This window comes from Chrysemys picta, chromosome 1, assembly GCF_011386835.1.
Source record: "Chrysemys picta bellii isolate R12L10 chromosome 1, ASM1138683v2, whole genome shotgun sequence".
NCBI classification, from domain to species: Eukaryota; Metazoa; Chordata; order Testudines; family Emydidae; genus Chrysemys; species Chrysemys picta.
In genome coordinates this window covers 135,149,409-135,174,941 of record NC_088791.1, presented here as the reverse complement: position 1 = coordinate 135,174,941, position 25,533 = coordinate 135,149,409, and the positions used below count along the sequence as shown (strand labels likewise).

At 44.8% G+C, this 25,533-nt stretch overlaps 1 protein-coding gene across 2 annotated transcripts in view; it reads left to right on the top strand.

The window, feature by feature from the left end:
* The window catches only part of PRMT8 (protein arginine methyltransferase 8), a 100,791-nt gene extending 77,968 nt beyond the window's left edge, over window positions 1-22,823 (top strand). For both annotated transcript variants that reach the window (XM_005307823.5, XM_005307824.5), the window contains 4 exons: window positions 2,925-3,040; window positions 12,498-12,648; window positions 19,835-19,956; window positions 21,077-22,823. In XM_005307823.5, coding sequence (XP_005307880.1) covers window positions 2,925-3,040; window positions 12,498-12,648; window positions 19,835-19,956; window positions 21,077-21,160 — 473 coding nt within the window. In that variant the 3' untranslated portion in view covers window positions 21,161-22,823. The remainder of the gene's footprint in view (window positions 1-2,924; window positions 3,041-12,497; window positions 12,649-19,834; window positions 19,957-21,076) is intronic.
* Window positions 22,824-25,533: the final 2,710 nt, after the last annotated feature.

Genomic DNA, 25,533 nt, shown 5'->3' with positions numbered 1-25,533 from the left:
GCGACCGACCGTGGTTCGCCACAGGGCATGTGCCGCAGCTCAAGCCCAGCCACCGGAAGAGCACAAGGAGGAGAAGTGGGCCAGCAGCAGCGGGAGAGGCCTGCGCCATGACCCCTCAACAGCCACCTGCTGAGCGTTCTTGAGTCGCGCTAGTTCGGCCCCTGCCCTGACCCTGCTAATGGGAGTTGCGCCTGCAGGCGGGGTGTGAGGCAGTACGCAGACCCCCCTGGCTGCCCCTAAGCCGAAGAGCTGGACATGCCAGCTGCTTCCCAGGAGCTGAGCGGCACGGAGGCTAGCAGGGAGCCTGTCAGCCCCGCTGCACGGCGCTGCTAACTGGACAGTCAAAAGCCCGGTCAGCCAGAGCCACCAGGATCCTTTGTCGACTGGGTGTTCTGGTCGAAAACCAGACACCTGGTCACCCTACACATACCCCTGGTTGAGAACTACAGATCTATAACATCCAAAGCGGATTGTCATCTCCTCCTTGTCCAAAGGCAGGAATATTTTCAGATTTTTTTTTGGTTGCAGAAGCAGACAAAATTGCATAAAAACAGAGTTACAAAATGCTGTATGAAGGACACTTCATGTAAAATAACAAAAATGCTTCCTGTCAGCCAAAAATGCACTCTCCCACTTTTTTGCCCTCTTTTTCCATCCTGTTTTCTACTTTCCCTTCTATGTCTTGATGTCTTTTCTTCAGGCATATTCAGTGTCTTTGTTTTCCCCTGATTTATTGGTCTGTACGTTTTTTCATGCCTTTTAAGTGTCTGGTTCCCCTCCCCCCCCCAAAAGCCTATTTTCCTTCAAAACATTTTTATTTTCTGATATCACCTTTCTTCCCTATTTATACTATCAGTTTTTTTCCTCTGTCTTCTTTACTCCTTTCTGTCCGATTCTCTTCTCCCACTATTTTCTCTCCTCTAAATTTCTAACTCCTCCCTAGTATCTCACTTCACTTTTATTTCTCCCCATTACTTTGTTCTTCTTGGGATGGGAACCAGAGTCTCTCACATGCCAAATGCAGCGATGGGTGTTTCAGAAGGTGCTCAGAAATCATGCCCCTGCCCCAAATCATGAAATTGGTTTAAAAATAATTATTTTTGGGGAGAGTGGGGGTATTTGCTTTCTGATCTGTGATCCTTTGGGGTTCATATTTTCCAGCTTTTTTTAATGGAACCATGAGGGCTATAAACTTGGCACTTAAAATGAAAGCTGAGATTCTCCTATAATAACATGACTCAAGGAGCTGGGGCTTTCAGAAAACACACCAATATTGGGTGAGTAAGGATAGATTTCATAACAAGAGGGTGGAAAAAGAAAAAAAAAAGATTTTCAGGAGTCTCCCCACCTCCCCAAAAATGTGGGCAAGTTGACAGCCCCATCAAAGGACACCATTACCAAAGAATATATCTTTGCCAAATATGTTGCAATTTAGAATCGTACTTACTGACCTTTTACTATTGCTGCCAATTCTGACCCCGCTGGGAATTCCAAGAACTCAACTGCTGTGCTCTGAGAGGAGAAGCTTTTGCAAATCTGCTCCCTACCATGGTTTGTCAATTTACCTTGCTTGTTCTCATGCATAATAATATTTTTAAATGCTCAAAGTACTTTTCCAGCCATTCTTCTACTCAGCACACACTGCAGCCCACATGACTTTTGTAACTTTCAGTTTAGACTCTTAATGGGACAGTGTGGTTTAATGGAATTTGACTCATCTGGTTCAGGAGAGTGTAATATGATTTTGGTTTTAAAAAACAAATCCAAAAATGTAACAGTTCTTTGTATTTTTTTTTCACAAAGAAATGTCAACTGTAAGAGCAGAGCCAATGTACTTTCCCCCTAGGGGATCATTTGTTCAAAGAAAGAAACTCAGCAAGATAAAAGGCACTTACTGGTACAGTCATCAGAACAGTTCAAATACCTAGTGAGCTCAACTCAGCTTGCAAGCTTTTTAAAAGGCAATCTGTCATGATGTACTTGCATTAAGGTCTCGATCCTCCAAACACTTAAAGATATGCATAACTTTACTCTCATGACTAGTCCACTGACACGATAGGGCAAGGGATGGCTAACCTGTGACTCCAGAGCCACATGCGGCTCTTCAGAAGTTAATATGTGGCTCTTTGTATAGGCACCGACTCTGGAGCTGGAGCTATAGTCACTGACTTTCCAGCATGCCGGGGTTGCTCACTGCTCAATCCCTGGCTCTGCCATGGGCCTTGCCCCCACTCCACCCCTTCCTGCCCCCTCCCCTGAGCCTGCCATGCCCTCACTTCTTCCCCTCCCCCCCAGAGCCTCCTGCATGCCAGGAACCAGCTGATCGGGAGGTGCGGGGAGGGAGAGGGAGGTGCTGATTGGCGGGGCTGCCAGTGGGCAGGAGGCGCTGGGAGCGGGGTGGGGAACCTGATGGGCGGGCTGCTGACGTATTACTGTGGCTCTTTGGCAATGTATGTTGTTAAATTCTGGCGCGTTCTCAGGTTCAGGTTGGCCACCCCTGTGATAGGGGCTACTCATGTTTTTGCAGGATCAGGGCCTATGAGATTAAATGTTATCTAGGAGTCAGAGCTAGGGACAAGGATCCAGGATTCTTGAGTTCTATTCACAACAATTTGGCTGACTTGCTGTGTGATTTTGGGCAACTCATAGTAAGTCTTTAAAAGTGTCCACTGATCTTGGGTGTCTTAGTTATTGGGGAACCCAAAACAAGAGACCACTTTTAAAGTTTTGAGCCTTGATCTTCCTGTGCCTTATCTGCAAAATGGAGATTTTGCCACTTATCTATTTAACAGGGGTGCTATGAAAGCTAACTAATTGGTTGTGAAATGCTTTGAGATTCTGGAACAGAAGCAACTATGCAAAGTGCAAAAGATTTATTTATTTGTATTACTTCTCATCTTTGACACATCCATTTGCATTCACAGGGTGGGAGAATGTGTATGGCTTCGACATGACCTGTATTAGAGATGTTGCCATGAAGGAGCCCCTGGTCGATATAGTAGATCCAAAGCAAGTGGTGACCAATGCGTGTTTAATTAAGGTTTGGTAATTCTAAATGTACTTAAATGTGAACGCTTACACTTACTGTGGCATTCTTTGGAGATGCATTATTTTTTCTTTAACACTATCTTTTGGGGCTACTAACAAGCTGCAGATACCATCAGTTTGGAATGTGATAAAACTAAGAGGGAAAATAATCTTAGTTTTCATAATATCCAGTATATGCATGTTGCACATGTCGAGTGTCATCAGCTCAGCTAAACATGAATACTAATACCTTGGTCACATATGGTACTACCCAAATTGGAAGATGTCACCTGAGAGTGGGATTTTGTGCTCATCTGGCTGCTGCTATAAATGGATCTCCAAACACACCTTCAAACTCTCACAAATTAAAAATAATTTTTTTTTGGGGGGGGGGAGGGGTAATCAGTGCAAGTACTGGGTAAATGGAGACACTGTACATATTTCGATATGTATTTTAATTGTTCTTCCTCCCTGTGAACAGATATTGCAAATTTGAGATGGAAAGCTACTGGGGAGAGGTGTTAAATGGATTCTAGTTACAGTGAAAAGATTAAGGCACCAGATGATATTAACTCTGCTGGAATAACTCCAGTTTTATCCCAGTGTATGAGATCTGCAGTTGGCCAGATTTCGGTAGCCAAGTTCTCACTCTTTTTCATACTGGAACCTCCCAGCACTCTTCTCCCATCTAGCTTGGATATAGCTGTGCCCCAGCTCCTATTTAGCAATATGTGAAGGGCAGGGTGGTCACAACCCCCTGACGACTGTTCAGAACCCCAGGTTGAGAATCCATGATAGTTCATAGATTCTAAGGCCTTGTCTACACTGCCACTCTACAGTGCTGCAACTTGCTCACTCAGGGGTGTGAAAAAAATACCCCCCTGAGCGCTGCAAGTTTCAGCGCTGTAAAGTGGCCATGTAGACAGCGCACCAGCGCTGCACTCCCAGCCCTGGTAGCTATTCCCCTCGTGGAGGTGGGGTTTTTTATAGCGCTGGGAGAGCTCTCTCCCAGCACTGGTGCCACGGACTACACAGCCACATTAAAGCGCTGCGGCTAGTGAAGAGATGCCCTTAGGCTAGAAGGGACCTCTGTGATCATATAGTCGGACCTTCTGTATAACACACAGCATAGAAGTTCCCAAATTCCGCTTTTTTAGGGCTAACCCTTATAGTCCTTATTCCCCTGAATAGTCCCAGGTAGTTCAATAGGGCTACTTGCATGAATAAATTTTGCTTGCATGAGTAATGGTTTGCATGAGCCAATTCCACTTTCCCTATTGTTATCTGTATCTCTGGCTGGCAAGAGGCGAAGTACTGAAAAATATTTCAGATTATGAAAACAGGAAAGAACAAAAGTAAACGCTCTATGCAAGAGCACAGTGTGTGCATGCTGTATCTGCACTCAGTTGAACATGAGATAGCTGCCTGTCTTTGTAGAGAGCACAGGCCTTAGTTATTTAAAATCATAGCACACAGAAAACAAAGTTAGCTAAATAGACTACTGCACACACGATAGTTAAGATGGAATATAACTCTAAAATGAAATTTAAATGAACTAAACAAATGATGGATACATAGTGCAAGAACAGATGGTTGAATAGCTTGATTTCCCTGGTACCATGTAATGTGAGAGCTGCATGTTTGTTGGCCCAAATCTAAAACCTTTAACAAAAACTCATTGAAATCAACAGGGTATAGAAAGACAGACTGAGTTACTGGTCTTAAATTTGCTCCTATTCAAGTCTGTGCTATGCAAGCTAGTACTGGAGAGGGGGAGTAAGAAGTAGCAACAAACCCACTGTCGTAAGGCTTTTCACTCCAATGTTAGCTAGAATTTTCTACACTCAAGTTAATGCCTCTCCAGTTAGCTGCCCAGAGTGTTTGGATTAGCAGCACAGAGTAGATGAGTCCCCACTGCATTACTAACCCGATTTCAGTAGCTCTCAGGCTTCAACCCACATCCCCAGACAGACCCGCTAGTTTGAGTTTAAAGCACCACTTAGTTTGAGCTAGAGACCTGTGTGCACGCACAGGAGTAGAGTTATGGGCAACACTTACTGGTAAAAAGAAGAACAGGAGTACTTGTGGCACCTTAGAGACTAACAAATTTATTAGCGCATAAGCTTTCGTGGACTACAGCCCACTTCTTCGGATGCATATAGAATGGAACACATATGGAACATTACTTACTGGTAAGTTGTACATTGAGTCAACAGTTCAGTGAAGACAAGCCCTTAGAAAGAAAGCGAACACCCCTTCTGTGAACTTTTTTAGAGTGGTCTTAAATTTAACTGCTTATTTTCAAAACGTAAGGTGCAATAAACTCTGCATTCACCTAACATTACAAATGCTTCTTCCTTATATAACACCTTCCTCTGAGAGAGTCCACCCACTTGCATCTGTCATGAGGACCATGCCATCTGAGCAGCAGGCATCATGCATTCAGCAGGGTTTAGCAGATTTTAGAATCCATGAATAGTGTCTCCACCTGGGGAAACTGTGTCAATAACCTGAGGGCAAGCTTTAGTCCCCCAAGGAAATTTTACAGCATAACTAGGGCCCTGTCAAATTCACAGCCATGAAAAACGTGTCATGGACCATGAAATCTGGTCTCCGCTCCCATGAAATCTCATCTTTTGTGTGCTTTTACCCTATATTATAGGGATTTCATGGGGGAAGACCAGTGTTTCTCAAATTGGGGGTCCTGACCCAAAAGAGAGTTGCAGGGGGGGTCCACAAGGTTATTTTAAGGGGGTCACGGTATTACCATCCTTACTTCTGCGCTGCTGCCTGCAGAGCTGGGCGGGCGGAGAGTGGAAGCTGCTGATGAGGGCCCAGCTCTGCAAGCAGCAGTGCAGAAGTAAGGGTGGCAATACCATACCATGACATCCTTACTTCTGCTGGTGGCGGCTCTGCCTTCAGAGCTGGGCTCCCGGCCAACAGTCACTGCTCTCCAGCTGCCCACCTCTGAAGACAGCACCGTTGCCAGCAGCAGGGCAGAAGTAAGGGTAGCAATACTGGAACCTCCGCTACAATAACCTTGTGACTCCCCCCAATTCCTTTTTGAGTCAGGACCCCTACTATTACAACACTGTGAAATTTCAGATTTAAATAGCTGAAATCATGACATTTATGATTTAAAAAATCCTATAACTGTGAAATTGGCCAAAATAGACTGTAAATTTGGTAGGGCTCTAAGCATAACACACTTAGGCTACATCTACACTACAGGGGGGAGTCGATTTAAGATACGCAAATTCAGCTACGTGAATAGCGTAGCTGAATTTGACATATCGCAGCCGACTTACCCCGCTGTGAGGACCGCGGCAAAATCGACCTCCGCGGCTTCCTGTCGACGGCGCTTACTCCCACCTCCGCTGGTGGAGTAAGAGCGTCAATTAGGGGATCGATTGTCGCGTCCCAACGGGACGCGATAAATCGATCCCCAAGAGGTCGATTTCTACCCGCCGATTCAGGCGGGTAGTGTAGACCTAGCCTTAGTAGGAGCCATGCTAGACTATCTAAGGGCCTGATTCTTCCACCCTTACATTGAAGAGTGCCTTATTCTATAATAGCGCCATTAGAATCAATGGAACTAATAGCTGAATCAGGTACTACTTAATGTCAGTAAAGGTCTCAGAATCTTGCCCTAAAGTAGTTAATAAACTCACAATCTGGTCAGTGAAAACACAGGAGGTGTCAAGGTGGGCTTTATATAGGGGTATATTTAGGGAACTCTGTTTTCTGTGTGATGTGATTTTAAATCTAAAAATACCTTAAAAACCCTTAAGATAATAAACTGTAGTAAAAAGCTGGCTGAACAAATATGGGTGCAAGTAGACTGAGAAGGTGGTTCTCCATATGCTGACTCCATAAAAAACTTTTGGGAACCCCCAGCAGTTTTAAGGCTTATCTCCCATCTACCCATAAAGATAAGGTAGGTTGTCATAACCCCTCTGGACCTGTTCACAACCTCTTGTTTTTTCAAGTGTCTCATGATCTGTGGTGTGCCCATTTTTGGGTTGTCCAAAGGGGGGCCTGATTTTCAGAGGGCAGGGACATAACACTTTCTGCATGGAGCCACACATCCCCAGAGAGAGCTCTGGGAAGCAATAAGCCTGAAGGAGGCACAATGCCTCTAAGTGCCTAGGGAGTTTGGCCACGTGCCAAATGCGCTCCTGCCCATATCCCCACCCTGCAAGAGTGGAATGCTTTTGCCCCAATGAGTCTGGGGGAAGGACTGAACCATTCCCTTTCAGCACCAGGCGACAACTCAAGAAGGGTCCCAACACAAGTTCCTTTCTCCCCACTCCTCTTAAAAATAAAAACAAGACCCACAGCACTTACTTTGGCTATCTTCCACTTCTCTTGCTGTGGTGCCACCTTTGACTGGCTTCCGTCCTGTAATCATCTTCAGACAGCATGCTGAGCCTCCACTCCCTAATTTCTCCTCTTCCTTCCCCTCCACATCCCTCTTTGTGTGAAATCTTCTCTGACTCCTCTCCCTCTTTCCAAACTCCTCAGTCTCCTTCCTCTTCCTCCCCATCACCTCTCTCTTCCTCCCCCAGATTCCAGTTTCTCCTCTCCATGAATCCTCCTCCCCCATGAATCAATCTCACCTCACTCTCCACCCTCATCCCCAAACACTTCATTCTCTCGTCTCCAAACTGCCTCCTGCCCTGTTCTCTTTCCCTCTTCCAAAATCCTCCTCTCTTCCTTTCCTCAAGTTCCCCTCACAGCTGCACCCCTCATGACTATCAGGGGCGGCTCCAGGCACCAGCGCACCAAATGTGTGGCTGGGGTGGCAAGCCGCGGGGGGACGGCCTGCCGGTCCTGTGAGGGCGGCAGTCAGGCTGCCTTTGGCTTCGGTGGCAATTCGGCGGTGGGTACGCGGAAGGCGCGGGACCAGCGGACCTCCCGCAGGCATGCCGCCAAACAGGGCCGGCTCTGGCTTTTTTGCCGCCCTAGGCAAAAAAGCCACCCACCGCCCCCCCACAACCTCCCCCAGCGCGGCAGGGGAGGGCGCTGAGCCCAGCCGCGGGCCCGCAATCCCCGACCGGCCGGAGCACCGGGGGGAGGGTGGTGAGCCCACCGTGGCCACTGCTCCAGAGCGCCGGGAGCAGGGCGGAGAGCCTGCCGCGGCTCCCCGCTCTCCCCGGCGGCCAGAGCGCCGGGAGGAGGGCGGAGAGCCCAGCTGGGGCTCTCCGTTCTCCTCAGCAGCCAGAGCACCGGGAGCAGGGCGGAGAGCCCGGCCGGGGCTCTCCACTCTCCCTGGCGGCCTGAGCGCCGGGGGGAGAGTGGAGAGCCCCCGGCGGCAAGAGCGCCGGGAGGAGGGCGGAGAGCCCAGCTGGGGCTCTCCATTCTCCCCGGCAGCCAGAGCGCCGGGAGCAGGGCGGCGAGCCTGGCCGGGGCTCTCCGCTCTCCCCGGCAGCCAGAGCGCTGGGAGGAGGGCGGAAAGCCTGGCCGGGGGGAGAGTGGAGAGCCGAGAGCCCCCGGCAACCAGAGCGCCGGGAGCAGGGCGGAGAGCCCGGCCGGGGCCCGGCTCTCCCCGACCGGCTGGAGTGCCGGGGGGAGGGCGGCGAGCCCAGTCGCGGCCCCGCTCTCGGGCCAGAGCGCCCCGCCGCGCCGCCCCCCTCCAGGCGCCGCCCCAAGCAGATGCTTGGTGGGCTGGTGCCTGGAGCCGGCCCTGCCGCCAAAGGCTACCTCACTGCCATGCTTGGGGTGGGAAAAGACATAAAGTCGCCCCTGATGACTATACTACCAAAGGGATTGTCTGGCAGTGGGAGTAGAAGTGAAAAGAGAAACTCCTACCAGCCAGTGCTGCACCCTCTTTCCCTGGTCAGGCCTCTTCTCTCCTGCAGAGCTGGTGTGGGAGGGCCTCAGGTAGGAAAGGAGCCACAGCTGCAGGCTCTTGCCTGCCCAGCAGGATAACACTGCTGAAGGCCCTGCTGGCATGAGACTACAACTGCAGCCACTTCCTGTTATTGCGGCCAGGATGGAGGCAGGGTTAACAGAGCACTGAGGCAGCTGCACAAAGCACCCTCAGACTCTCCTTCTTTCCCGCTCTGCAGCCTCCTCTCCACAGCCACCCAAAAGATCAGGGGCTGAGGGGGAGGCATTGTTGTCCCTCCCTCCCCAAGCTGAAAGTGGGGAATGTGATTTCTGCTCCTTCCCCTCTAATTATTCTCACACCCTTCACGCACTCTTGAGGTGACTAGTGCTACTTGTGGCACAAACCAAATCTTCCACCCTCCTGAATACAAGAACTGAGTGGGATACATAGCAGGAGAGGTTCCTTATGCCCATATTCCCCTCTGTGCTTCTCCACAGGCTCCCAGACACAATTTGGTCCTAGGTAGTTAGCTGCTGTGTTTATCAGTCTTACTATTTCTCAATTTAACACTTTATTACAATTAAGGGCTCTATTTGGACCAGCCTTGTGCTCAATTATGCCCAATTTTTCCATAATTTAGAGAGAAATGTGGAGGAGCATGACTTTTCCATCTAATTTTATGCAAAATTAGCATTCAGCCACCTGGGATTTTGACTGAGAAGCAGAACACACATCTAATATAGGACTGTGTGGCAGCTGAAATGGAGGTTAAGAACAGGGATTGAGTCAGTACAAAATTGTACAAATTAATCAATACCAGATTTTTTTTAATCTCCTACTCTGCATGGCAAATTAAAGTATGGTTCTGCTCTGAAAAAATAACTGTAAAAATGGCACCTTCTTACCAGTATTTTTGTTCCCTATAGATTTCCAGAGACATTTTTACTAACTTCGCAGAAAAAATAATTTTTGTATTGCTTTTGATTCTGCTTCACCCTACAGAGCCAATGCAGCTCAGAGAGGGGGAGCTGGATTCTAGTCTTTCAACAATAACAAAAAATATATGCTAAATTCCAATCAGTTACATCTGTGCAAATCCACTGAAGACAATGGAACTGCAGCTGTCACTGAAGGCTCAATTTGGCTTGCAGAATCTTTGGCCAAGATTTTGAAAAGTGATTAGTTGTTTTGGGTGCCTAATTTGTGCCTAATTTTTTGGGTCCCCCACTGGAAACGCTTTTTAGGGGGTCTGATTTATACAGAGCAGGTGCTCACCACTCTGCAAATCAGACCCTTAAAGATGTCTCAAGTCAGACACTCAAAAATGGAGGCATCCAAAATCGCTACTTCCTTTTGGGTGAAAGCCATCAGTACTGGTGATAATGAAGGAGAAGGACATCGCAGGTGGGTTTGCAAGGATGGCAGTTAAAAAAATGTTTTTGCTTGCAGATTAATCATATTTGGAAAGGTATTATTAAGAGACAATAAACACAGAACCTCTGCAATGCCTTTTATGCAGAATCACTTTTCAGAGAAGTACTGTACTTTAAAGCAATCAGACAGTTTTCATTTATACCACTTATAAACATGTGACAGGTAATTCAATGTCTCCACATGGCAGATACTCAAAGACCTTGGAAGCAGAATACATTTTTCATATGGTTGAACTGTTCCTGAACAATATCTCCAATATATTAGGCCAAAACTTGAGCTCTGTGGTTAAAGATGCAGGCCATCTTACCCTATATTTTCATCCTCTTGGAAAAACCTGTGAATTATGTGATCAATGCAAAGAAATCCATTTCTGAATAATAGCTGAGTCTGTCTGTGTTTGTCTTACTATGCCTCTGCTATATTATTGCAGGTTCTTGACAAAATATAGAAATGTATTCTATATAAATGTGCAAGATTCTGATCTCCATTATACTGATATAAATCCGGAGTGATTCCACTTCAGTCAATCCAATTACTCCAGGTTTACACTGATGTAATGGAGAAGAGAATCTAGCCCATATGTTTCCTTTTCAGACTTCAGTAGTATAGAACAAACTTTATGTCTCAGAATGCATGAACTGTTTCTGTCTTTTTCTTTATTTTAATGTTGAAATTGATTTTCCTCCTTTTGATATGAAGAGTATAATATATGGTGTATTGGACTCATTACCAAATAGTTGCACCTGGCCACCAACAAAAGAGGAAGTGAAGGCAGATGGACTTACAGGGATATAATTAAATTCACCATTGGAAATATAGGATATCCCATACCATCAGATATGACCAATGGTATACCAAGCCTTGTATCCTGCCTCTCACAGTGTCCAGTATTTGATGCCTCTGAGGAAAACAATGAACATGCATAATACACCATCCCAACCAACTGTGCAATGCTGTACATGCGTGGGGAGAATTCATCCCGATTCCTGAGGCAATCAGCTTATGCCCTGAAGCGTGAGATCTGATTTGAGCATCAACATAAGCACACTGTCTTGGAGACTGCATCTTTGTTGTTGAATGCCACATTCAAGCCATATTAAGACTTATATAATTTTCTTCTGTGGTCTAAAAATATCCTCTGCCTAATATTTGGAATCCATTCTTTGATACAAGGTCAGAAAGCATGATCAGGGGAAGTGGGCCCATGTCACCTACTTTGGAGGTTCTGTTTATTTAGCTCTACACAGCTAATGCATATTCCCTTCTGTGAAGAGGATCCAAGACTGAAAAAAGATGCCCATACAAATCAAAATTCACAGAAGAGGCCTTAGATATAAACAAATTTAACCATGTTGCCAAGTAGAAATTAGAGGTAGCAAAGTCTATGAACTCATCTTACTCAAATCCCTGCCAATGCTGGGTTGTCCATTACAATGTGCCCAAACATGGCCGAAGCAAATAAATTTAAAAATTCAAATGAATATTCATGGAATATTTTCTGCATTATTCACTCAGCTATATATCTGTGTGCAGTTCTTACAAGTGATGAAAACTCCTTCCATCTTCTGTCAGGCCTGACCCAGGTAAACAGATGTGTTATGGCTTAATTTTCTTGCTGTCTCTGCTGCCAGCTTTCATGGCCCTGCCTCCTTTTTTAAAGTCCAAAGTCTGATTTCTTTCCAACCCCACTCCTTATGCCCACCCCTACAGTAATATTCAGTGTCCTCTGCTGATTATTAAGGGTCCAATTCTGCCACCCTTCCTCATGCTGAGTAATAGTTACATGAGAGAGTAAGGGTCTCATAATTGGGCCCTAAAGGCTCCCTCTTCTACTTTTCTTCTATATTTCAAAGCATATTTTCTTACCTTGTTTCTAACTACTGCAACCCCCCAGGGCAAATTTCCTTTCATTGGTTGGCCTCTCCATTGTTCTCTGCTGAGCTAGTGAGTTAATTGGCTGGCTGCCTGGTTGTAAGATCCCCCTTCCGGGTCATTTGCTGATTTCGTGGATGCTATTCTTCTCAAACATGCCATTGATTTCTTACAGAGCAATGGGCTGCTAGTAGCCTACATTGCTGAGCAATAAATAAAATGTTTAAATACATCACTCAACATGTAAAACAGATTACCTAGTCTAGTCAAGACAAGTCAAGACATATAGACTTCTGTTATGTAAATGGCTTATTCTTTTTCCTCCATGCAGGAAGTGGATATTTATACAGTGAAGACAGAAGAACTTGCATTTACATCTGCGTTCTGCCTCCAAATTCAGCGCAACGATTACATTCATGCCTTGGTCACCTATTTTAATATAGAATTTACAAAGTGCCACAAGAAAATGGGGTTTTCAACAGGTACACTATCTCCTTACTGCCACAGCTCCATTGTGTGATAATCCTGAAGGCGAGAATGTGAATCCTTTATTCACATTGATGAACAGATACTTACTGGAGTAGCCCTATTCTTGTGAACAACTGCTCGCCAAAGTGAGTAAAGAGTTCACAGTCTTGCCCTAGCCAGCATAACTTGTTTTTTAAAAAGAAAATCAAATAATTGACTGACCTTATTTAAAGGGACAGGATACCAAAATATCATTGGGTTTAGATTGTCATTTGCACTGAGACACCATTATTCAGCTGTGGCAGGCCTTAAAGTGGATCTAACTTAGATCTTGTCAGAAAATGCCCACCCCACCAGAAAATTGTGACTTTTCAGTGAAAAATCAAAAATCAAAATATTATGTTGAAAAGCTGAATTCGATTCCGAAATGCCAATGTGGTGGCTCATGGGAGTTGTAGTTTGAGTGCCTCATGCACCCATTCTCCTCTATAGTGTGAATTCTCAGGTCTGACTACATCTCCCATGATGCACCAGGGTTTCACCTCTTGGTGACAGAAGGTGTGGCATCATGGGATAATGAAGCCTGGCTGCATAGCTTGAACCATAGTGGAAGATAGCCACATGAAGCTACTGAACTACGACTCCCATGAGGCACCTCAGTGGCATACCCAAATCAAAATATTTTAGTTTTCAACTGAACAAAATTTTTTGCTTCTTAGTTATTCATTTTTTTGAATTACAATAAAAAATCAGACACTTGTGAAAAATTCTTTAGTCAAAAACCCAATTTTCTGTCAAAAAATAGTTTGACATACATCTTTCAACATCCCTAATATAAATGTAATTTTTAACCAGAGCAGAGCAAAGGGGCCTTAGTGCAAATTAAAATGTGGCCCAACGATAATGGAGTGTGTATGTGTGTGTGAGAAAAATTTGTATTAACTAGAGACACTGGTCCAGCCTCTCAATTGGTGTACATTGGCAGAGAACCACAGATGTCAACAGAACTACACTTATTAGCCTCATTTAGGTATTTGGCAAATCATTATTATAAATTTTTTTAAATGGGTGAATAGGCTGATATTTGCCTGATAGATTTGAGCATCAATGACTACATGCCTCCATCTATTCAAACCCACCACTTTCCTCAGCTCAGGGAGCACAGACGGTCAAATTACGTCAATCTTCTCTAAGGAACATCAGGGATGATTTGAACCCAGCACTCTTTCCCCACAGTGCATCTGTGCTGGGTCAGACTTCATTTGGCCCTAAGATGTTTCCATTTAGAAATGTTACCAGAGACAAGTCAAACAGAGAACAGATTAATTAAGATCCTTTGGCCTGGAACTGGATTCTGGATCCAAACTCATGCATGTAGCAGCATCCAACTAGTCGCTTCAGTGTGGGACGCTGTCAGAGGAAGAATTTAGGACTTGTCTACACACTAGAGCTGGTTGGGAATTTTCTGATGAAACATTTTTCATCACAAAAAGCCGATTTGTTGAAAGTCGGTTTCAACAAAGGGTCGGTTTTGACAAATCTCCCACTTCAAAAACCCTTTGAAAATAAATAAACATTTCAAAATTGTTGAAATATTGCATTTTGACATTTTGTAAACAAAAAGGTTCGTTTTTTCTTCAAAATGAATTTTTGGTTCAAAGTTGTAGCTAATTCATACTAAAGAAAAGTAAAAAATAATAACAAAAAAGTTGAAATCAAAATGAAACGTTTTTAAATTATGGAAATGAACCGATTTTGATTGATCCAATCTAAAAAATGTTTGGATTGTCGGTTTTTGAAAACTTTAGAGATATTTACATTTCATCCCTATTTGGGACACAAAATTATTCAAAATCATGACAATTCTCACTTGAAGGGAAAACTATTTCCCACTCAGCTCTGCTACACACGTAAGTTCTACCACTTTAATTATAACAATATGTTTAAGCAGGTCAACCCCCATTAGTGTATAGATTAGGGGTGGACAAACTACCAGATCCGGCCCACCAGCCATTTTAATCTGACCCTCAAGATCCCACTGGGGAGCGGGGTCTGGGGCTTGTCCCACTCTCATGCTCCACCCAAGGAGCAGGATCGGGGACCACTCAACGCAGCTCCCGGAAGCAGCAGCATGGCCCCGCTCCGACGCTCCAGCGGGGAACTGTGGCCAATGGGTGCTGCAGGGGCAGCGCCTGCAGATGGGTCAGTGCACAGAGCTGCCTGACCATGGCTCCGCATAGGAGCCAGAGGGGGGACATTGCTGCTGCTTCTGGGAGCCACTTGAGGTAAGCGCCACCCGGAGCCTGCACCCCAGAGCCTCTCCCCATGCCCCAACCTCTTGACCCAGCCCTGATCCCCCTCCCACCCTCCAAACCCCTCGGTCCAAGCCCAGAGCACCCTCCCCAGCTGGAGCCCTCACCCCCCCGCACCCCACTCCACTGTCCCAGCCCAGAGCCCAGGGACGACTCTGGCTTTTTTGCCACCCCAGGCAAAAAAGCCTCCCGCCGTCCCCCGCCCCCGGTGGGGAGCGCGGCATGGGAGGGCGCCGAGCCCGGCCGCGGGCCCGCTCTCCCCGACCAGCCAGAGCACCAGGAGGAGGGCGGAGAGCCCGGCCAGGGCTCCGCTCTCCCCGGCGGCTGGAGCGCTGGGAGGAGGGCGGAGAGCCCGGCCAGGGCTCCGCTCTCCCCGGCGGCCAGAGCGCCGGGAGGAGGGCGGAGAGCCCAGCCGGGGCTCCGCTCTCCCTGGAGGCCGGAGCGCCGGGAGGAGGGCTGAGAGCCCGGACGGGGCTCCGCTCTCCCCGGCGGCCGGAGCGCCGGGAGGAGGGCGGAGAGCCCGGCCGGGGCTCCGCTCTCCCCGACCGGCCGGAGCGCCGGGAGGAGGGCGGAGAGCCCGGACGGGGCTCCGCTCTCCCCGGCGGCCGGAGTGCCGGGAGGAGGGCGGAGAGCCCGGCCGGGGCTCCGCTCTCCCCGGCGGCCGGAGCGCCGGGAGGAGGGCGGAGAGCCCGGCCGGGGCTCCGCTCTCCCCGACCGGCTGGAGCGCCGGGGGAGGGCGGCGAGCCTGCTATGGCTCCGCTCTCCCCGGCGGCCGGAGCGCCACGGGGAGGGTGGCGAGCCCAGTCGCGGCCCCGCTCTCGGGCCGGAGCGCTGTGCCGCACCGCCCCCCTCCAGGTGCCGCCCCAAGCACATGGTTGGTTGGCTGGTGCCTGGAGCCGGCCCTGCCAGAGCCCCCTCCCACACCCTGAAGTCCTCATTTCTGGCCCCATCCCAGAGCCCACATCCTCAACCAGAGCCCTCACCCCCTCCTGCACCTGAACTCCGATTTTGTGAGCATTCGTAGCCCACCATAACATTTCTATTCCCAGATGTGGCTCTCAGGCCAAAAAGTTTGCCCACCCCAGTATAGATACTAGTATAAAGGTGCATATAGTGGCATGTTCCCATAAGAGAAGGGGAATAAGCTCTCCTGATATAAGGCACATTTTTACTGGTATAATTACAACCACCCTCAGGGTTGTGGTGATATAACCAGTTCAGCTAAATAATAATTAAAAAAAAAATCTCACCCTTAAGCAAAATTTTTATACTGGTACAAAATCTGTGAGCAGACCAGGTCGCAGCATCTTTCTCATCATCTCATGAGTTTGATAATGTTAATGTGATCTCAGTGAATGCATGATAATAATACTGGAAGAAACTCAATTTGGCTTGTCACAGACTGTTGCATTTTTACTATGAAGAGCACACTGAACACATATCACTGTCTCCAGCAGACAGCAATTTAAATTGACTCTTCTTAGCAGAAAGAGAGAAGCTGGCTGCTATGAACCAACTGATAGACATGCAAAAAGAGTCCTGAATTCTTAAGTGTCTCTAAACTCTCTGTCTGGTCTTATTAACCCAGGCTCACCAATAAACACGAAGACTCATTTACCAGAGAAAAAATTTCTCTCTCTCTCTCTCTCTCTCTCTCTCTCTCTCTCTCTCTCTCTCTCTCTCTCTCTCTCTCTGTTTTCTTTTTATAAATAGCCCTTCTGGCATTTTCTGGTGTTTTCAGCTTTCAGTGGAATGGCTTTGGGGTATGTGTCTTAAATACAGTATCACATACAAGTCTTAAAAACATTTTTATTGTGTTAAAAATACGTGTGGAAAATATTGCTATGGCTTATATGACTCATTTACTTTGGAAGATCATCTTTCACACTTCCACAGAGCCATTGGCCCTTCTCCTCTCATACCGAGGTAAATAAGGAGTGATTGGATTGAAATCAATGGAATTATACTAGGTAAAACCAGTGTGACAGGAGAATCAGACCTCTTGATTACAATGCATAAAACACATTTACGAGCACAGTATTTCAGAGAGGCAGCATCTGTAGATAATCTGTGTAAGAAAAGTAAGGAGCAAGAAAAGGGCATTTAGCGCCATATGCCAGCCTTTTGTTAATGTAGATTTTCACTTTACATTCCTGCTCATCCATGCTCTTTACTCCCATCCTTTGGTTGGTAATTTATTCTCTGGATCTGATTCTCCTCTCACACCAGTGTAGCTCCATTGACTTCAGTTACTCCGGATTTATGTTGTAGTATGTGAGAAGAGAGAGATCTGTGGGACATGAGAGTAATGGGAAGAAGCAGGACATTGTATTTTAGTTCCAAGGAAGTGGGAGATTAAAATAGATATAATGATGGAGGAAGTTAGAATGTTTTTCACATAAGATTTGATTATTTTATTAGCCATGAGGCTAATGAGCTGGGAGGAAGAGGTGGGTCTTAAAATGGTACCATATCTGAACAGAGGCATGGAATCGGTTATTTTAGCGCTGAGGGGCCACAACTTGAGATCAGGGCCCCAGTGTGCTAGGTGTTATATAGACACCTCAAGGCTTGTCTACAATGCCCTGCAGTTCAGCCTATGAGGGTGTGAATAACAGTGCACACCAAAGTGCAGCACTGTAACTCCCATGTGGACACTACATGTGTGAACTAAAAGGTTTCTACTTCGTATTAATATAGACCTCTTCAAAGAGGACTACAGTAATGCGAAGTAGGAACCTTTTAGTTTGCAACCGCAGTGTCCAGAGGGGGGAGTTATAGTGCAGCACTTTGGTGTGCACTGCTATTCACACCTCTGTAGTTTGAACGGCGGGGCACTGTAGACACAGCCCCACTGGAGTCTGTAGGTACTGCTGTGATTGGGTGTAAAAGACAAGTCTCTGCTGCAAAATTTTACAATGTAAATAGACAAGAGAAACAAAGGCTGGGTCTACACTACCCGCCTGAATCGGCGAGTAGAAATCGACCTCTCGGGGATCGATTTATCGCGTCCCGTCGGGACGCCACAATCGATCCCTGAATCGACGCTATTACTCCACCAGCGGAGGTGGGAGTAAGCGCCGTCGATGGGAAGCTGCAGAGGTCGATTTTGCCGCCGTCCCTACAGCGGGGTAAGTCGGCTGCGATACATCGAATTCAGCTACGCTATTCGCGTAGCTGAATTTGCTTATCTTAAATCGACCCCCCCCCCCGTAGTGAAGATGTAGCCAAAGAGTGAGAAAAAGGAAGTATTAATCCCCCAATTTTATAGATAGGAAACTGAGTCACAGAGACTCTGTTAAGTGACTTGCCCAAGAAATCAGATAGCTGTCCTAGTAAGGAATGTGTTCATGGAAATCATCAAGTAGTGTGGTACAAAGATATCAGAGTTGTGAATGCAAACTTGGGAAATCAAAAAATCTAGGCTAAAATTTTCAAAAGTATCCAAGTGATTTAGGAACCTGAGTTTCATTTTCAAAACTGACTTAGGAGTCTAAATGTTTTTGAAATTCAGTGAGACTTAGGCTCTGAAGGTCCAAATTTGTGAAATCAACGGAGTTAGGTGCCTAAATACATTTGAGGGTGTTGGCTTACGCAATTTTGAAAATTTTACCATTAGAGAGAGTAAAATGCAATAGGAGGAAATATTCAAATCCATCAGTATGGAAGAAGCCTAGAGAAGCCTAAAGGAAGGTCTGCTTCAAATCTCAAGGAAGTGAATAAGATCTGTTGAATTTAATGGATTTTGGATCAGGGCCTAGAGGTGCAGCAGACTCCCTGAACTAGAAGAATGCAAGAAATAAAAAGGAGCCAATGCAGGTTCACAAGGGGCTTCTCAAAAGATCTGAAAATAAAATTTCAAAACCATACAGGAAATGCAAAAGGGGAATGGAAGACAAACACATTCTGTTGAAGTTTTCAGGGGGAGGATATGGACAATGGAATGAGTAAGGGCCAGGTCCATCAATCCCTCAAAGCCAATGGAGTTCAAATGGGGCAGGGTTGCAAGGTCAGGCCTCTAGTGCTAGCCAAAGGAGCAAATGGGGAATAAGAAGTGTAGAAAGAAGCTCCATCAGGAAATTGATGGGTAGAAAGAAGATCCATCAATACATTAGAAGGATGTGTGTGTGAAATTAATAAATCAAAATGGTTGAGATATTGAATCATCTTAAAGGACACCCTGTAACAGATAAGCTTTGGATCACATATCTGCATGTAGTCATTCAGTGTAAACTCCTCTGGGAACAGGAGAGAGGGTTACCCCAGTCAGGGTTACCCAAGTCATAGCTTTCTTTTGCTTTGAAAAATGGAACTTTTTGCTCAGAAAATTAGAACAAAGCTAAACATTAAAGTGGAAAGCGTGAGAGCAAAATCCAGCTTTATATCCTGCTTCATGATGATTTCTAACCTATTTAGTCCACTCCCAAATGTAATGAACAGTACTGAGACTTTTGAAAAAAATATCAGGCTGTAAACTAATTATAGCCTAGAAGAGGCTCAGGCCTTGAGACTGATAGGGAAGTGCAGACAAATTCAGAGCGTACTTTCACATTTAAAAGATCAGCTAAATATCTGAAATCCCAGCTTTATTTGGTAATGATTCCATTGGAAGCTGGAAGTTTTAGACAGCGCCCACAGAGAGGCAGTAAAAGGCACTATAAGTGAGGTCCGATTAACTTCCGATTAACACCAATGTAAATCCAGAGTAAGTCCACCGAAGTTAATGAAATTACACTACGGTAAGTGGGAGCCATACAAATGTTATATTATTTGAGTTGAAATCTGCCATGAGAAGAGAATTTTTTCCAATATTTTCAAAGTCTAATGTTGTGTTCATAGAACAGACACAAATGCCTAATTCATATAAATGCCAACACCTGTTTTGTAGCCCCTGATGCTCCATATACCCACTGGAAGCAAACTGTGTTCTACTTAGAGGACTACCTAACTGTGAGAAGAGGTGAAGAAATCTATGGAACTATATCAATGAAACCAAATGCAAAAAATGTGGTAGGTTGGCTTCATTGGTTCTAACTTGTGGCTGTAATGCTAGATGTACCATTCACAAGAGTAAATAGAGTGAGCCTGTTAAAGGGTCTGAACTCATGATCAGTCACAGGAAGTCTGTTTACAGCTTCACTGAAACTGGATGCAAATAACTATGTTTATACAATGCTAATGTTGCACTGTTAAAATTGCAAAAAAATCAGGATGGGGGAAAAAAAGAAAGATTCCAAATGCAGTGTTAAGTCAGTTGTACAGTGTATCCTGTATGTTTTATGGCTCTCACTTTGTGACATAAGCAGGAAGGCCATGTTTCTGCTGCCGTTGAAATCAGTGATAAAATTCCCATTGCTTTCAATGGTGTGTGATCAGGCATAATTACTTCAGTTATGCATTTTGGGACATATTTTCAAAAGAACCGAGCGTCTGGCAGCTCCCAATTGGGCACCTAGGTAAGGGGTTACACATTTCATATGCACTCAGCTCATGTATAGGTCCCATTTTTCTCAATGACAGCTGCTGGCTGCTGAGTACTTCTGTAATTCTCCCATCTCAGCTGGGTGCCAAACTGGTCCCTGAGCTTTGTTTGAAAATCTGGCCCCAGTTGTGGATGCTGAACTCTTTTGAAAATGTGACCCTTATAGCTTAATCCAAAAAAGAGTGAAGGGACTGTAAAGACTCCCATTGACTTCAATGGGCATTGGGCTAGTCCATGAGAGGGCGGGCCAAAAACTTTCCATCAAAACTATTTTTGATGGAAAATTGGAATTTCATTTGGAAGTGGATTAAGCTAAATTGGGGGAAAAGACACTCCTATTCCAGAATAAGTGTCTCCACCTAGAGGTTTATAACTTTTCTAGAATAGTTATTCCAGAACAGCTATTTTGGTAAATTTCCAACAAGCCTATAAAGAAACCTCTGAGAAGAATGTACAAAGCTTCTACTGTTGTAGATTACCCAGTGAATGCTGTTGGGCCATTTATTCTCATACTTCATTGGTAAAAAGAACACTTATGCATGTCTTTCTGAGTCTGCACTCTTTCTTAGGCTGAGTAAAAATAATCAAATTTGCACACAAAACTACTTATAGTCTTACTTACATGTTCCATCTAAATCTTCATTACAGCGTGACCTGGATTTCACAGTAGACTTGGATTTTAAAGGACAGCTGTGCGAAACGTCTGTATCTAATGACTACAAAATGCGCTAGCAAAAGAACCTCTTGAGAGACAGAGAGAAGAATTGCATCAAATCTTGATCCACTGCACTTCAAGCTAAAAACAACTGTTTGCAGGTCTATTACATTAGACCCTAGAAAGCGTACTTTGGTGGAAAGTTGGTAACCTGATCCTTCCTGTTGGTGCCACATGGAGATGGGATCCTGCTATGAATGTACAGTATACAGAACCATAACTTTTGTCAATTATATAGGCAAAATAAGCAAACAGTCTTCAGTACTCTGGTTAATTTTAGGATGGCAGAAGATGCATAATCAAATTGTACTATTTACTGTGAATTTCTGGTTCTTCCAAGCTTTGCATGCTACAGGCAATTAGGACAATTACTTTAAAATAGAAGACCACTGAGACACATCGTCATGATAGCATTACTGAGATCATAGTCAGTATAAATATATTATAAATATAAAATATGTTGTACATCAGAAGGATTCTATTGCTTCATAATAGGAATTTGTTTTGTGATTATTTTTTTCTTCCCATTAAGCAACAATAGAAAGTTAGCTGTACTGGCTCTGATGTTAATCTAGCTAGGCAGATGCTACAGCTGTCATTCACTGCCCTCCACTGTAGCTGTGGGGAATATTACATATTGATTGTTAGTGTGAGCTAGAAGGTAACAGAAAATCAGCAGGTATATTTTAGAGTATCAGTTGGAAAACATACATCTCTAACTTTCAGTATTGATTTCTGTCCCATTCACAGATTGACATCTGTCAGTTATTTAGAAAACAAGTTTAACTTTTCATCATTTGGGAACATTTTGTGATGAATTGTTATAGCTGGATTTTGCATGAGACCCTCTTAAATTTGGCATACAGTAGTTGAATATGATGAGTGCAAAACCTATAAAATGGTAGATTAGTCATGCTTTGTTGGCCACGTCACATCTCAGTTTACCTCTCAGCAACCATCTTAATACAAAATCATTTTAGTTCTGAATAAACAGGGGGTTGGTGTTTACTTTTTTGGTGGTGTTGGACAGGTCACTTTAAAGTGCAAATATTAGTCTCAAAAGTGCAGTGATTACCTTTGCTGAAATGGGGTAATGTTTATTTTAAAAAATCTGTGGCTTCTGTATTATGAAGATGTCTGTAGCTTTTTTCCCCCTTCCACTTATTATTTTACTTTCAATATATTCAGCTTATAGTTAAAATATTAACTGTTTATATTCCTTGAGATGTATGTATCAATTTTTTTACTATATATAAATATTGGGCATTTACTCACATGTAATTTATTAAATTGTTGCATCATCGTCTTCATCTGTATGTCTTCCAGCCACCAAAGGTATTAGGCACAAAAAGATGTTCTTGTCATGTACTGGATAAAATTGACTAGCTTTCTGTCTGAGATCATTTCTTTATCAGCTGCAAATGAAACAGGCTAGAAGTTGTGAAAAGCTAACAGTGCTGAAGGTGTAAACTTGTCTGTAAGCTTTTCTTAGGTTCCTGTTTTGTCAGTGTAACGATTGTCTGCTTTTAACCTTTTAGACATGTTTCTATTGTTTTTCACTTCATCTGAGAGATGTACAGTACTTCCATTTTCTTATGGTCTAAAGATTATGGTCTTGGGATCATGGTACATGGTATCTATGTAGAATGAAATTAAACTGTAATTTGGCAGTAAAACAAATTGTTCCCTCTGCAGTTAATTATGATTCCTTTAAAGCTATTTTTACTGTTTCTTTGAGCCAGATGCTGATGTCTTTACTCACCCTGAATTGCATTGTAATAGGATGGCCTGCCCCTTTTAGGACCAAGAGGTTTGGGAAGCAGCCTGCCTGATTCTGGAGAGGAGTCCAAATCATCCGACTCATCTGGGCAGCATCAGGTGATTAGGTTTGATGAATCCTAGCTAGGCGATATAGATGTGGGTCTCAGTTCCATGAGGGAGCTTGGGACCAGGAGAGAGCTGGAAGAACATTTCCTGTAACTGCAGCAGAGGACTGTGAGGTCCTGAGAGGCCCTGTGAATGCCTGTAGCCTGGGTGGAGGCTTTGACTACTAAACTGCCAGAGATTAGGGGGTTGGCAACAGGACTGTCACTTTATGTTTTCACTCTATATTTCCTTTTTTTTGTTGGACAATAAACAGAGCCCTGAGGCCAGGGGCTATGAACTGATGTGGGTATGGCCAATTATTTTCCCCAGGTTGGTTATCGAGTCCACCAGCATACGGAACCTTACTCCTCAAAGAGTCCTATCTATTTAAGTGGGACTATTCATGGAGTCAGGTACTTCTGAAGGTGAGGAAAGAGATCAGAATCTGTCCCTATTTCCCCAATGTATATTGGGATGCACCTACTATTTCACAAGTAACCACTGTGCTGACTACAATTGACCAGGAAAATATTTGCTCAGATTTTTTACTTTGTGCATTTGACAGCACTTTGGCCCAGATTCTCAAAGGAGTTTAGAGGCCTGACTCCCTTTGATTTCAATGGGAGTTAGGCACCTAAATACCATTGAGGATTTGGGCCTTTGAATATAGTCATTTGCGCCTGCTGTTTGTGGTGGGTTTTCAGACAGCAACAGAAGAAAGCAAAAACTTTTTTTAAAATAGGAAAACCACAAAAATTGACAGGAGAATTCACAAGCAGACATTGGACCTGAATCTATTTTATTATTCATTTTTTGAAACTGAATAGGATTCACGTTGTTGGTGTTGCTAATAACATTTTAATCCACTGATAAAAAAAAATTTCAGCGTTGATTCAATATGTGACATTGTCAATTGGCAGAACATATTGGAACAGAAATAGCTGGGAAGACTTAATCATAGCCACGCCATTAACCAGTGCTCAAAATGGAATTTAAAAAGTGATGTATGCTCTCCTTTCAGCCCACCTTCTTCAGCTAGCAGCAGTGAAATGTGTGTCACTATTCAAGCATTGCTATGGCAGGAAGGCTTGCTACTGCTCCCACTTAAGTCAATGGCAAAATTCCCATTCACTCCAACATCTCAAGATTAGGCCTTTAATGATTTTTGTGACAGACCCAGACCAGTGGGGTACAGGAGTCTGGTAGAGGGCAAATATACTGGTCACTGGATGAGTAGTTTTCTGTTCCCTGAGTGACCAGAGCAGGGGCTGTACTAGAGTAATCAGGAACCTGCTAGAACCAGTTAAGGCAGCCATGCTAATTAGGACACCTGGAGCCAATTAAGAAGAAGCTGCTAGAATCAATTAAGGCAGGCTAATCAGGGCACCTGGGTTTTAAAAGGAGCTCACTTCAGTTTGTGGTGTGAGCGTGAGGAGCTGGGAGCAAGAGGCGCAAGGAGCTGAGAGGGTGTGCTGCTGGAGGACTGAGGAGCACAAGTGTTATTATCAGACACCAGGAGGAAGGTCCTGTGGTGAGAATAAGGAAGGTGTTTGGAGGAGGCCTTGGGGAAGTAGCCCAGGGAGTTGTAGCTGTCATGCAGCTGTTACAGGAGGCACTATAGACAGCTGCAGTCCACAGGGCCCTGGGCTGGAACCCGGAGTAGAGGGCAGGCCCGGGTTCCCCCCAAACCTCCCAATTGACCTGGACTGTGGGTTCTTCCAGAGGGGAAGGTCTCTGGGCTGTTCCCCAACCCACATGGTGAATCTCTGAGGCAAGAAAATCCGCCAATAAGCGCAGGACCCACCAAGATAGAGGAGGAACTTTGTCACATTTTCTTATCCACTAATGGCAAATGTCTAGAGGGTGATGGTCAGGATCCCACTAAACTGATTTGGGCTACTGGTATGCTCTTTTCCCAAAAAAGGCACATTAAGAGTACTATGCATTTATGGCCCAATTCTTCAGAATGCTGAGAACCTCCCATGAAGTGCTGAGCATTCTCAATTCACAAAGAATAAAAAGAAAGTTGAGGGCACCTTTGCAAGTAGTGCTCATCACTTTGGAAGACTGGGTCTTGCATATGGCATCTTCCATCAGAGGGTCTTATTGTGCTCTACAAACTCCAATTCATTTACCTGTCCTATGAGGTCAGTATTATTATTATTCCAATTATATTCAAAATTTCTAATATAAACAGAAAAATATGACTAACAGAAATTGGAGGGAGGACTGCCAGAAGAGGAAGGAGATATGGAAGAATGTGACCACAAAGCAGAGGAAGAGACCAGCAAGTAGTGGTAAAATTGAATTGAGTAACAGATTTATTGTACTGGGGAATGAGAAGGAGAAACAGGCAGAGGATGGGGTGGCAAGGAAGAAAAGAAGAGAAGCCAGTCCCTGCAGGAGAAAGGAAGAAATGATGGAGATAGCCAGGCACCAGAGCCTAAGGAAAAATGAGGATGGGACTGTGAGAAAGAACATAAAACAGATTTGTAGCAACGTCAGGAAGAGTCAGGTCTGGGTG